This window comes from Crotalus tigris, unplaced genomic scaffold (assembly GCF_016545835.1).
Source record: "Crotalus tigris isolate CLP2741 ecotype Arizona unplaced genomic scaffold, ASM1654583v1 scf7180000024302.2721777, whole genome shotgun sequence".
Taxonomy (NCBI): domain Eukaryota; kingdom Metazoa; phylum Chordata; class Lepidosauria; order Squamata; family Viperidae; genus Crotalus; species Crotalus tigris.
This window is the reverse complement of record NW_024100474.1, coordinates 1,991,758-2,005,850: the sequence shown is the minus strand read 5'-3', so window position 1 is coordinate 2,005,850 and position 14,093 is coordinate 1,991,758. Positions and strand designations below refer to the sequence as shown.

Sequence of the window (14,093 nt, the reverse complement as noted above, 5' to 3'; positions counted from 1 at the left end):
GAAATTGTTGCTTTCTTCCATGTAGAGTTTTACCCAATGATGTATAGAATCCATGTACCACTCTTTTGTTTTCCCAGGCTCACATCAAATGACATCTGAACAACCAGCTTATGCTACTGCTGCTATTGCAGATCCAGAACTGATGCATTCACTTTCTGGGTTCATTCTAGCTCTCACTGCAAAAGGCAAATTGGCCTATCTCTCTGAGAATGTAACACATTTCCTTGGGTTTTCTGTGGTAAGCATCAATATTACAGAAGGTGAGGCACTCCATCATGCCGTACTTAGCATGGACTTTAGAGATTAGATTTGGCAGGAATATAATGGAACTTTCCATTCTGCTGCTAGTCCATTTTGTGTAATAGTGGTTTAAGATTAAATGTAAGAACCTTTCTAACATAGCTACTCAATATTCTTTTAAACAGAAATGGTTCAGATTTTGGCATGCAAACTATGTTGCTACCGTTAGCAACTATTAAATGTTAGAGTGTCATTTGCTTAAAACCCTGAAGCTTTTGTTAGAGCCCTGCAGGATCTAAATATTGTTTTAAAAATGCTTAACTTTCAGGACCATATTTTCAGACTGAAATAGCACTTATTCCTAACAGATCCTTAGAGGAAAAGATCATTGCAAATAAGATATTTTATTATACATTTTTCTAGGTAGAACTCCTAGCACAAGGCAACTCCATCTTTGATCTTCTGAACAGCACAGCAAGCAGGATCATACAAGAAAAACTCAGCTTTGCCCATCAGCATCCAGGCATTGGTGAGGACAAGAAGGGGTTGGCAAAAGGTCTTTCCAGCTAGGGGGCAACTGAATCTTTTTCTGAGATAGCAATTTTTTTCTAATTACTGAGTTCAAATGCTCTCCATTTTGAGTTGGCAAAAAAACAATGCTGGCATAACGTTTGCTGCCTATTGCCAATCTATATCCTGCTTCTGCTGCATCAATTCTGAGTCTTGATTTGTGTGTTACACTAATATGGTCTGTATAATTTTGAATGAATGCTGGAATTCCTAAAGTAGTGGCAAGCAACTTAGAAATAAGTCACTAACTCACACTGAACTCTTGCTTCCTTCTTTGCTTGTGCAAGACAATAGTAGGCTTGCCTAAAGTAAGTGGGGATACATTTTGATAGGGCTCTTGCCTTGTATAGGCAATGCTGAAGTGCTGTTAAATCTGAGGTTTGCTTTTTGTTTGCCAGTACAAGCCATAGCGGGTGGCCAACAATGAGCAGTTGTGCTACTAAAAAGTGTAAGAAATCTTGTTGACAAACATATTGGAATATAATTATTAGTTATCCTACTTTAATCCTAGGGAAATCAATAGGGCACAGGGCTGGCTTTAGGCTAAGGCTGAGTAGACACTGGCCTAGTCTAGAGCAAACTGCCTATCAGTTGGGCACTTACAGATCTGGCAGACAGGTTGCACCAGAATTTGTACTTGTATTGTTATCTCCTCAGCCCCAGCCTCGTTACTTGAGCAAAATGGTGGATATTCTTCCTACACGTTGAAAAAACTTCTGATGATTGTATGTCATCTTCTACAACAGTGGTTCTCAACCTGTGGGTCGGGACCCCATTTGGGGTCGAACGACCATTTCACGGGGGTCGCCAAACAATGCAGTCTGCCATTTTTTCCCCCTTTTCCTTAACTGTGCTACTCCCTTTTATTCTATTGGCTTTTGAAAGCCAATAGAATAGACTCTCTTGAATAGAGTCTAATTCTATTGGCTTTCAAAGCCAATAGGAATTGTCCAGGCTGTCTCTGCCCTGCTGAGCCCGCCAAAAGTCCCATTCTGCAAATGGTGCTGCACCAGTTGAGTAGTCCTTGACTTACAACCGGTTGGGGTCGCGGCATTAAAAAGGTTGAGAACCACTGTTCTAGAATAAACTAGCGTCTAGAATAAACTATTATTTCTGATGCATAAATCTGGTCTATATATAATCAGGGTGCCTCCAGGAGACGCAAATATTAAATAGGATTGCTCTCTGGTTCAAAGGAAGAGGAGAAATCTGCTAATTTTTCTCCATTCTAGGTATTCTCCCATTCAGAAATTTTATTTTCACATTTTTGTGTTGCCTATAGAGAAAAAGTTATGGGTATTAGATTTTCATGCTGTTAGAAAGAGGAGATTTCAACTGGAGCTGGGGCAATAAGAAGGCATTTTAAATGTTTTTCAATGTACTGCATTACAATACAAGCAATAACAGAAAAAGCAAAATATTAAAAAGTATCTGTAAATAACTTGCAGTATTTTTCCTCTTAAGTTACTACCATAGTTAAAAACTATTAACCCTGTTTCCATTTTTTGCTTCCTTATAAGTTATGATAATTTGCAGCATAATCTCATCCAGAATAATAAATAAATAATTTAAAATCACAAAAATTTGGAGCAACACCTTTCTGGAATTACTTTTTCTCATCTGGGCCAACTGTTTGTATGTATCTTTTTTTTTTTTTGGAAAATGTGTACCGTATATAGGTACAGTACTCAGTAACCAGAATTATAAAGACTGGGTAAAGTGAAATGTATAGAATTATAGTAAAATTGAAAGCTAATTAGAAAACTATCATAACCCGTTCTTAAGTTGTCAGCCATGAATGTGAGAAAAATGGTTCAGTTTATAATTTATGCTAAATTGTAACTTGTTTATTGAATAGTCTATGATTGAGTTCACACAACACATTAAATCAAAAACAAATCACATGACAGTTTACATGATTACACTTTATCCTGCAGTGCAAATTTCAACCTGACATTAAATTGCAAGTATTCTTCTCCATTTTATTCTGCAGAAATTGAGTTCATCATTGAAATGTGTACCTCAAGAGCCTTTCGGATTAAGTATGGAAGGAACCGTCCAATACTCATGCGGGGTAGATTCCTCTCACTTGACACACAGTTGACTTCCGCCTCTCCTGCTCTGACTTTTGTTGCTTTCTGTGCTCCTGTCCTCCATGGGGTTGAAGAAGGGAACAATAGGTCCCAGAACTTCACCTTCCAGAGCCAGCATACATTAGATATGAAGATTGCTGAAATGACTGAAAAGTAAGGCCAATTTTTTTTGGGTGTGCATCTACCTGGAGATGATATGGATAAAATTGCCAAATGTCCACACAAGGGAAATCTGCCTTAAAACTGTATGTTTTAGCTTGCATTCATTAGCAGATAAAGTTATCTGTAGCATAAAGACCTGGTAATACAGGATGATTACAAAGTTTAAAACCCATAGAATCAAGGCTAAATATAGTAAAGGTAGTCCTTGATTTATATCCATAATGGAGCCCACAATTTCACTCATAAGTTACCGTGTTTATAAAGCAGGTCACCATATGATTACACCCAATTTTATGACCTTTTTAATGGCAGTTGTTAAACAAACCCATTGTTTGCTATAGGGTATTTTTTTTTTTTTTTGCCAGAGACAGGAAGTAAACATGGCAAAAGCTTTGTAAATTGCAGTCATATGACGGGGGGGGGGGCGGTACTGCAAACAGCTATAAAGAGCTGTGGTGGCACAGTGGTTAGAATGCAGTATTGCAGGCTAATTCTGCTGACTGCCAGCAGTTCGATTCTCACGGACTCAAGGTTGACTCCACCTTCCATCCTTCCGAGGTCAGTAAAATGAGGACCCAGATTGTTGGAGGCAATATGACTTTGTAAACTGCTTAAAGAGGATTATAAAATACTATGAAGTGGTATATAAGTCTAAGTGTATTGCTATAAACGAGGGCTGGTTGCTGAGCACCCAAAGTGAAGTCATGTGATTTTGGGGGTGCAGACATCAGAACTTCGAATTTAGGTTGTAAGTACCATTTTCGGGATCTGTCATAAGTTTGAACACTTGCTAAGAGACTGACCAGTCAAGAACTACGTGTAAAGAGTTGGCAATTCTATTCTGAACAATAGCTTTTCTAACAATAGATATACACTTGATGTTTATTTATCACAATTGCCCATTTCACAACAGAAATATCACAAGGATATTATTAAATTATGTGATACATGTTCTTTTCTCAATTCAGTGTTATTTATCATCTTGGTTATAAGAAAGAAGAATTAATTGGTCAGTCTTGGTATTGTTTCCTGCATCCTGAAGATACTGGAAGAGGGGCAGAGATGCACAGAAACCTGAGTGAGTACTGCATTTGGGACAGACTAATATCCTTCATTGGAGTCTGGCGAAGGAACGATTGCACATTTCTGCTGTATCATAAGTATTTCCAAAGAGCAACTTACAGCAGTTTTTACATGGGCCATTAAAAATCCCATTATTCCTAATAATTCATCATATTATCTGAAGACAGCAGGAACCGTTATTCAATAACATCTTCTTTGTTAACTATCGGACAGGGTCCCTTATTCTGTTCATTACATCTATAAACCACCAATGAAACACAAATGTTACAAATAAATAACATTTATGACCGGGTTACAAATTAAAAGCATATACATGAGACCAATAAAATGGTGATAATAGAACAGGTCCTATAAAAACAAAATACAGCTAGCTGTGCAATAGTACATAATAAAACCAGCAATCTTTCTCCGCCAGTTATCTTCAAATATAATGGACTCCCATTCTACAGTATATGGCCAGAATGTCAGCCATACAGCCAAGGATTTTTGGTAGTTTTAATTCAATCTCAACATTCTGAAGAATTGCTCTAGGGGTAATATTTCTCAAACTTGGCAACTTTAAGATGTGAGGATTTCAACTCCCAGTAGCTTGGCTGAGGAATACTGAGAGTTGAGGTCCCCACATCTTAAAAGTTGCCAAGGTTGAGAAACGGTGCTAGACTCTACCCTCCAATTGCTTCTTTCATAATTGTTAGTTTGTAAAAGTCTGGTTCCTGCTTCCATCTCTGCTACATCTACCTAGTGTAAATGTTAAGACTTTCACAACATTTCACAATTCTGCAGAACACTTGAGGGGATATTGATATGATCTACTTGCTATGTTAGTAATCATCTTTTAGTAGGTATCTGGACATAAAAAAATGATAATCTTTCATACCAATTACAAGTCATGCTGCCCAAATAATCTTAGGCATGAATCATCTTCAGTATATTTATATGTGGGCTTTCTATTATTGGCTTGACCTACTGAGTTGTAACGGTTGCAGAAAAAATATGTGAACTGATGTGAGAACTTAGAGAAGGGGTATCTAAAGGCTATGTATCATCCTTGCACCCATACCAAATTCCAATCCAAGTATATTTTGGAAGTCTTAAAAGATATGTATTTAGAATCCATAGTTAACTCAATAAATCCCTTTTGAAATCCTTGGGAATATAGAAAAATGGAAGAGATTTCACTTAATCTAGGCTCCTTCTTTCTTCCTGTTATGTTGCTACATTAAATGGCTTATCTGAGTATTTATTTTAAATGTTTATAGTTTCAGCACAGAGCACTGGGAAACAGAATCAGCATGTAATTGTACGTTTATGCTGCAAGGACCTGAGCTGGGTCTGGGTGCAAGTCACTGCAGTGATGGAGAACGGAAAAGGAAAGCTGATCACTTGCACAAACCACATCCTCAGGTAAAAACATTGACAGCTCAAGTGATATTTAAACCATGGGTCCCTAACCTTTTGGGCACCAGAGACCAGTTCTGTGGAGAGAGGTTTTTCTGCAGACTGGAAAGTATGTGGTTTTGTGTGCTGCCTGCATCCTGTGGGATGGGGCTTTGCTTGTTTGTGTGGACCGGTTGCTGGCATGCCATGGCCCGTTACCAGTCCACGGATCGGGGGTTGGGGACCCCTGTGCTAAACCAAAATGTAGTTTGTTTCATTTGTGGGTTGAATATTGCATAAACTCAGCTACTTGTGGTTGATTACATGTGCCATGTGGACTACTATTAGACGTTTAGAGTGAAATGGCTGCATCAATCACCTACATCATAGTATCATCCAATCTTTGTCATCCTGTGTATCCCCATGGTTTGCTGAATAAACCACAACTGACTGGCTTTATGCATTTGTGTGAAGTCTTAAACCATGATTTACAAAGCACAGTACTGACATCACTAAGCCATAAAAAGCCACATAATGGCTTAGCAAGATGTAGAGACTTACTATTTGTAAATCATGGTTTTGGGTTGAGCATAAAGTTTGAATCTGTTACTTGTGGCTCATTCAACAAACTAGAGAAAGTACAGCAGGACAATAATTGGATGACATGGTAATATCATGTCAATAAAATCAATAAAAATTCCCCACTAGAGCAGACTTCCTGATCCTATTCATTTCCAGGTCTGCTGGAGGAAGGCAGCTGGCGGAAATTAGATGGGAGGTAAGAAGCAATGGGTGAAATAAGCGATTGCTCTGTTGAAGGAAATAGAGGCATTTATGATTTCTGATCTGCAATCAGAAATGTCTATTTAGAGACATCCAGTCTAACACAGAAATATGTGCTACCACAAATGCCATTAGCTATGTTAAAAAAAAATTAGATGAAAAGGTTGATAAAATAACTAGAAGAAGTGATTTTTCTCAAGTGTCTGTGAAAGCAGGACAAACACTACCTAAATCAAAGATAAACATATTAAATTATTATAATAGTTCTTCAAATCATACTCTGTATTGAATTTAGTGTCCAAAAAATCATTTTATCAAGAATTCTGTTGCTTATATTGATTAACTGAAAAAATAGATCTACGAAAACCTTAAGGTCTCCTATGAATCCAATTTGATCTGTGATGACGCCAGGGAGACAGAGAGAGAGAGAAAGAGGGAGGGGGGGAGGGAGGGAGGGATGAAGAGGGAGAGAGGGAAAGAAACTAGCTTACAACCCTTCAATTTCATGGTGGTCTATAACTAAATCTAATCATCTTTAATTTTTCTAAGATCAGTCAGATTCTGCTAGGTCCCATACAAACTAGGTCACGGGTAGGCAACCTTGGCTCTTTTTATGACTTGTGGACTTCAACTCCCAGAATTCCTGAGCCAACATGGCTCAGGAATTCTGGGAGTTGAAGTCCACAAGTCATAAAAGAGCCAAGGTTGCCTACCCCTGAACTAAGTCAACATCAGAATGCTCTCAAATATAGACTACACTTTCTCAGCCTGATGTTCTTCAGGCATTTTTAAATTACAATTTCTAAATCTCCCAGTTAATTGTCCCTACGCAATTATAATTGCTAAAGGAATTGTCAGTTCAGATCAAAATATTTTCTGCAAGTGATGCTTGAATTTAATTTTCAGGCTCCTTATTTTTCTCCTAACACATTGCTTATGTTTGCAATCTGAATTAGCTCAGTGTTAGATTGGTTTTACAAATGGCTTCTTTTGCTTCCTATACTGCATTATTAATGTTCATAATGGTATCGGCTGTGAAAATGCCTTGAAGCTTGTAGTCAGTTTTCTTATATATAATAAATAAAAAGCTACATTTAGCCTCGCTGGCGAGGCCTGTGACTCTGTGTGATTTCCAGTGATGCTCGACTCCATGGAACTGTTTATATTCTCACAGGGACAAAGAAGCTCTCTATATCCAGAACCAAGACTCCTCACCCAGAGGTGTTTTTCCAGCTTCCTTAAAACAAAGCCATTGTTCTGGAAACACACTACAGCCATTGAAGTCAAATGAAGTCAACTTTTTCCTTCAAGAACCTGCCAGGGAAGGGGCCCTTGAATATTCTTCTTCTCAACTTCCAGAGGCTTGTAATGTAAAAATGATTCCTGCTCCTCTTCAGTCTCCATTTCCAACCAGTCTGACTGTCCCTAACAGGAAGACTGAAGCCGTCAGTGTGGAGTTGTCTCAAGAACCCCAATTTCCCTTTCCCTCTGCTGAAGGGCACAAGTATCTCTCATGCCCAGAAAGAGAGGATAGGCTGACCTGTTGCAACCCTGGTGCTCTTTGCTCGCCAGAATACACATTTTCCTCTGACAGCAGCTTTTCTATAGACTCTTCTCCTTTATTTGCAGAAAGGCCATCTACAGTATTGTTTCCAGCAATGAATATGAGCCTTGATTCAGACAGATGGGCTATCAGTATGCTAGCTGATCAAATCCACTCCCTGGCTGAAGTCTTCTCTCAATACACCAAGCAAAGGTCTCAGGAGTCTCTTGGCATTCACTGGCCTGGGCATCCTGCTGAGGCTGCCCCTCTAGTGGCAAGACACGACTTGGGGGCTAATGGAGCCATTAACTTTTCAGAAGAAATATCAGTGGATGAAGAAACCATCACCAGTATTTTAAACAACTTCTTAGATCATGACGTCCAGAATCAAGCCAGTTCTGAACAGAGACCAACAGGCCATTTTCACTTAGCAAATACCCAGTTGCAGCTTTCTATGTACCAGACACTTGTACCAGAAACAACTCCTTTGTCTTTCTCTGTATCATCTGATTCCAATCTGCATGATTCCCAGTGGGATGGAAAATTCTATAACATATATCAGCAAGGTATGGCTCCGCTTTTATCACAGTAGTACTATTTAAAAACAATATAACCACTGAACTTAATATGATCCTGCATAGACTTTGTCATGTTTGACTTAGGGTAGCATCTGATATATTTTTTTTTAGATGAAATCCACTGGGCACACCCATGTGTATACTATCCCTCTCTGTGTATACACACACACACACCACTGTTTTCTTTTGGATTAAACAATGTTATACAAAAATGAAGAAAAGGAATAAGTGATAGTAAGTCAAAGAAATTAAAGTTATAAGAGAAGAAAAAGAATGGGGAACAGATCTTATCACTATTCAATGAAGATTTCTACATTTTTATACATTCTCAACAATCAACATGATATTAGTTCATATCTTTTTATATGCTAGCACTTTCATTGCAGTTCCATTCCACAAATTCAAATTATCTTCATTCAGATTACTACATCATTCCCCTTTCACAAGTGATACAGCATACCTATCCCAAAGGTGCTTTTCCAAGAGACAACTGGACTTTCTTGCTTTTCTTTGAAGACTTTTCGCTTTCACCCAAGAAGTATCTTCAGCTCTGACTGGATGGTGGGGAATGGAAAAATTCATATTCCTCACAGTCAGCTGGTCATTTGCATTCTTTTAGAGAATCGGAGGTTTAACTGTGTCCTCAGGGTTACCTGAGTGGTGCAAATGCAGTCTTCTTGGAACTTCTGAAAGGACTGTATTGTAGACTGAAGATAGATGATGTCGTATCCTTCCCCCTCTGTTGAGAGAGGGCTATTCAGTTTTGACATAAATGGCCTCTTTGACCCCTCTTTCAAGTCAGTGGTCCTCTCTGTCCAAAATGTGGACTTTGCTGTCTTCAAAAAAGTGGCCTTTGTTTTTTAAATGCAGATGGACTGCTGAATCTTGTCCTGATGGATTTGTTCTCCTATGCATTGTACTGCATATATCAGTTTGTGTCTGGATGTTTGTGTCTGGATAAAACCTTGGGATGGATAAAACACTCAGACAAAAACTGAGCAACCGTGGTATATGCAGTACAATGCAGTGAGACATGTGCAGATCTGTATATTGGGGAAACAAAACAACCACTTCATAAACACATGGCACAACATAGGAAAACAAATCCATCAGGACAAGATTCAGCAGTCCATTTGCATTTAAAAGACAAAGGCCACTCTTTTGAAGAAAGCAAGGTCCACATTTTGGACAGAGAGAACTGCTAGTTTGAAAGAGGGTTCAAAGAGACCATCTGTCAAAATTGAACAGTTCTCTCTCAACAGAGGGGGAGGGATACGATAACATCTATCTCCAGTCTACAACACAGTCCTTTCAGCAGTTCCAAGAAGGCTCCACATCCATTTGCACTACTCAGATGACCCTGAAGACACAGATAAACCACAGTGGCCTCAAAACTCTCTAAAAGAATGCAAATGACCAGCTACCTACAAGGAATATAAATCTTTCCATTCCCCACCATCCAGTTAGAGCTGAAGAAGCTTCCTGGATGAGAAGCGAAACATCGTTGAAGAAAAGCAAGGAAGTCCACCTTTGGGACAACCATGACCAGGATGACTGAGAATCTCCATAGACATACAGCATACCTATGTTTTTTCATTTCATTAACTCATGCTCTTTATCATTTGTCTTACATCCCAAACCACAATCTTCCATGTGCCATAGTCTTTACCACGTAGGCCCATAGATTTTGATTTCTACTGGTTAATAGTCTTTCATATAATGCTTTTAGTATGATAATATGCAGACTAAGTTCCCAGTCTTAGTCATACCCATTCCACATTGAGTATTTCCTGCTCATAGTAGTAACAATTTGTTTGTTTTTAATCATTTAGTCATGTCTGAGTCTTGGTGACTCTATAGGCAAGGGCTCTCCATGCTATCCTGTTAAGCACTGCTTCTTTCAATTGTTGCATATTCAACTTTGCATCAGATTTGATGTTATCAAGTCAGTGTGTTCTTTGCTTGCCCCTTCTTTGTCCACTAGCCATTCCTAGCATCATTGCCTTCTCCAATGAATTCACAAGCATAACATGGCCAATATACTTTAATAATACTGTAATAATACCGTAAAAATGTATTGGGCACTTTTGATCTATTTAGCATAAACATGTCCATATTGCTTTAAGCAAGGGGGAAACTCTATTCTAGACACTACCTTAGAAGTGAACATACTGTTGCCCACATCTCATGATGCAGGGGTCATATACAGTGTAAATAATACACATCCAGGATGTTGTATACCCAATTACTGTGATCGGTAAATCATAGTTTATATCATGAAATGGGCAACCTGAAGCCTAGGATTGCAAGCAGCTCATAAGTCCACCCCCAACGTTTTTCTTTTTCTTTGGCTTTCCTTGAAACAATTTATGAACACGGTTGCCAAAAACTGGTGTTGTTTCTGGCAATTTATTCTGTAAAATATCAAAAACTAAAGTTTAAGCCCAAAGTGGGGTTAATATAATTTATAAGAAGCAATTTAGAACTAAGGAGAAACTTCCTGACAGTTAGAACAATTAACCAGTGGAACAACCTGCCTCCAGAAGCGGTGAATGCTCCAACACTGGAAGTTTTTAAGAAGAGACTGGACAGCCATTTGTCTGAAATGGTATAGGGCAGAGGTAGGCAACCTTGGCTCTTTTACGATTCATGAACTTCAACTCCCAGAATTCCTGAGCCGGCAATGCTGAGGGGAAAGGGAGAGGTTACAATGCTTAGCCATGCTGGCTCAGGAATTCTGGGAGTTGAAGTCCATGAGTCATAAAAGAGCCAAGGTTGCCTAGCCCTGATATAAGGTTTTCTGCCTGAGCAGGGGGTTGGACTAGATGACCTCCAAGATCCCTTCCAATTTTATTATTATTATTATAAGCATGCAAAACCTTGAAATTTCCTCTCCCAGAATCAATGGAAAAGCCAAATTCACATAACAAGGGTGTTACTAATTTAACCACTACAATGATACAATTTAGAAATGTGGCAAGAAAAGTCATAAAAATGGGGCAAAACTCACAACAAATGTCTCACTTAGCAATATAAATTTGGGGCTCAGTTGTGGTTGTAAATAGAATAGAATATCTGTATTCCACCCCAGTCACCCTCTCAAACCTCAGGTTTGAAGGGGAGCATCAGAGAAAGAAATTCCCTGTGGAATGCCCTTTCCTATTCTTCTTCTTCCACTCCACAGGGGCCCAAGCGGAGGAAGCCGCCGCTTTCTGTTGACCCTCCAGAGGTGCCAGCGCTTGCAAATGAGCCACGCGCGCCTTCCAACACGATCTAGGTGCAACCCATTTCAGTTGCCGTGATTAGGACTGAATCAGTGATCGTGGCACAAGATTCAGAGGAACGGAGCTCCCTGGCCCTGGAGGAAGGATGGAACGGAATTGGCATCAAATCAAGCCACGGATAGCCGAACTCCCCGAATTACTTTGCTGTTTATTCCTGATGCTGCGGCGAGCAAAACCGAAATGACTTTGACTAACCACTCCTGAGAGCAAATATCCGGGGGGGGGGCAGCTTGTTGCGGGGTTTTTTTGCGGAGGAGCGGGCTCACCCGTTTTTTTGTAAATAAAGGCATTACGGTAAAACCTTCCCAAGCGCTTTCTGTTTACTCGAATGACGTCAAGAGGAAGGCGGGGTGGACCTCCGGGTAGGCTGGCTCTCTTCGGAAAGCTCCTCCTGCCCTCGCGATCCGAAATGGTGATTTCTATGTGCGCATGCGTAACTGGACTGACTCACGTGCCCGGCTCTTTGTGACTTCCGCGACCCTCAACCCCCCAGTCGTGCCATTGCCAGGAAACGGAAAGGAGCTGTGGCGGCGTGACCTACCAGCAGGCCGGGGAGATCGAGGAGGCAGGCCGGGGAGATCGTGGAGGCAGGCCGGGGAGAGGGACGGAGTGTGATCGTGTGGGATAAGCCTGGGCAGCCTGTCATAGGCAGGTAGAACTCGTATTTTACAGCTCCCTCCCGATTGTTCGCATATCCTTTCCTAGAGACTGCCTCTTCCGGTGGAAGACCCTTAACTCCCCTCGAATGGATACCACTCATCACTTTGTCACCGACTAGCAAGTGGGAAAGGGTAACATTGGAGGCCTGCAAAATTGGCGGACTAATAGGAATCGTTACTTGGCCTGTCACAGACTTGGTAAAATTGCTGTTTAGCTAAAATCTAAGGCAATACAATGAAACTTCCAAGTTCAGAGGCAATACTGTATGTCTTTTCATTTTGGATAATAGGGAAATAACAGATTGCTGGTAGTTTCAAAGGGGTGAAACCATAAAACATTTTTAAATGTCTCCTGAAATACCTACATGAAACCAGTAATGAAGGTTTGGCATTTCTAGGATTCATTGATAACATATTCCATCACAATTTTAGTGAAGCAGTGGCCTGTCTACCCATTTGCTTCATTTAACAGAATCACAAAGAGAAAATCGACAGCAAGTACTGCTTTTACAGTTTCCCACATTTTATGTGAACAATGTGAAAAGGAGGACTTTTGTAATAGCAGCTCCTACATGTTAGAAAAATTCCATCAATGACAGACTGCCATGTTTTTATAGGTACTAACTGTAGGTCATTGCATGCTAGAGTCCCAAGTAATATTTAAAATTAATTTTTGTGGTGAAATATGAACATTTAATTATGTCTGGCAGAAACAGACTTTAAACTTTAGGGCACCTCTTTCTTTTATAATAGGGGAAGCAATTTTGGACTTCAGCTCTTTTTAGTTCCAGCTAGCAAAGAAGTGTAGAAGCTATAGTCCAAAACATCTGAATCATGCCAAGCTGCTTGCCTTGTTTTACCTGCTTAAAGCATAGAACTTGAGATATCATTGTAAAAGAAATATCATTGTAAAAGGCTGGTCGCTCCTGCTATCCTACGTCATCTCTGAGCAATTAAAGAAGATCCAGCCTTATATACTGTAACTCCATCAGAATCAGCCTTACAGCAAATTGCAGAGAAGTCTAACCTGCCTCTATCCCACAAGCAATAAGTGAACAGCAAAGCTTGATATAGTTACCAAATTTTGAAATTCTGTTAAAACACTCTAAAATACAACACAATGACCTGTTAATAATTTTCTTCATTAATTAGCTCTTGTATCTAATAATTGGCAATATCCTGCTCTTGAATATTGACAAAACCTCTTACATCAATATATATTGATTTGTTTGATAATAGATTTGTTTGATAACATTGATTTACTTTGAAACTGCCCAATTAATACACTTTTAGTAACAAAGGGATCAGGTCAGAAAATAAACTACTGGATTCTTCATATTAGATTTTTTTCCTTGAAGAACTAAAATTCTTGTTCAGAGCACAATCTAGTGGTTGCTTAACTTTACTAAATACCAGCTTTGGACAGAGTAGTTTCCTCTTCCTACAGTGCAATAGAGAGAAATACATTACTGCTCTTGTGTTAGTTATGAATTAGAGTTTGAAACCTGTTTAGAGAAATAGATGGTAATAGCTTAGGAAGAATTCATAGACTCTAAGAAAAGACTGGGCTTGTTTTTTTGAATATTTGAATTTATAGTTTCTTCTCCTTATTTTAATGTGACTGAAATTAACACTAAAAGGAATTATTAAATCACTTGATGTACGAACTCTGGGTTCCTACCATTCTTTTCTTAAACAGCTGAACATTATACATGTATAAA

The 14,093-nt window shown here is 39.3% G+C and overlaps 2 protein-coding genes across 7 annotated transcripts in view; both read left to right on the top strand.

The window, feature by feature from the left end:
* LOC120299568 (neuronal PAS domain-containing protein 4-like) overlaps positions 1–11,932 on the top strand; it is a 31,253-nt gene extending 19,321 nt beyond the window's left edge. For all 4 annotated transcript variants that reach the window (XM_039324494.1, XM_039324493.1, XM_039324496.1 and 1 more), the window contains 7 exons: positions 78–238; positions 664–769; positions 2,804–3,056; positions 4,034–4,143; positions 5,408–5,552; positions 7,483–8,417; positions 11,614–11,932. In XM_039324494.1, the coding sequence (XP_039180428.1) occupies positions 78–238; positions 664–769; positions 2,804–3,056; positions 4,034–4,143; positions 5,408–5,552; positions 7,483–8,417; positions 11,614–11,648 (1,745 nt within the window). In that variant the 3' untranslated portion in view covers positions 11,649–11,932. The remainder of the gene's footprint in view (positions 1–77; positions 239–663; positions 770–2,803; positions 3,057–4,033; positions 4,144–5,407; positions 5,553–7,482; positions 8,418–11,613) is intronic.
* A 214-nt stretch (positions 11,933–12,146) lies between these two features.
* The window catches only part of RRP36 (ribosomal RNA processing 36), a 38,686-nt gene continuing 36,739 nt past the window's right edge, over positions 12,147–14,093 (top strand). Inside the window, exon 1 of one of the 3 annotated variants that reach the window (XM_039324508.1) lies at positions 12,147–12,361. The gene's annotated coding sequence lies outside the window, so the exon portion shown is untranslated. Of the gene's footprint in view, positions 12,366–12,385; positions 12,571–14,093 lie in introns of those variants that run through there. The other 2 variants (XM_039324509.1, XM_039324510.1) reach the window with 2 other exon arrangements.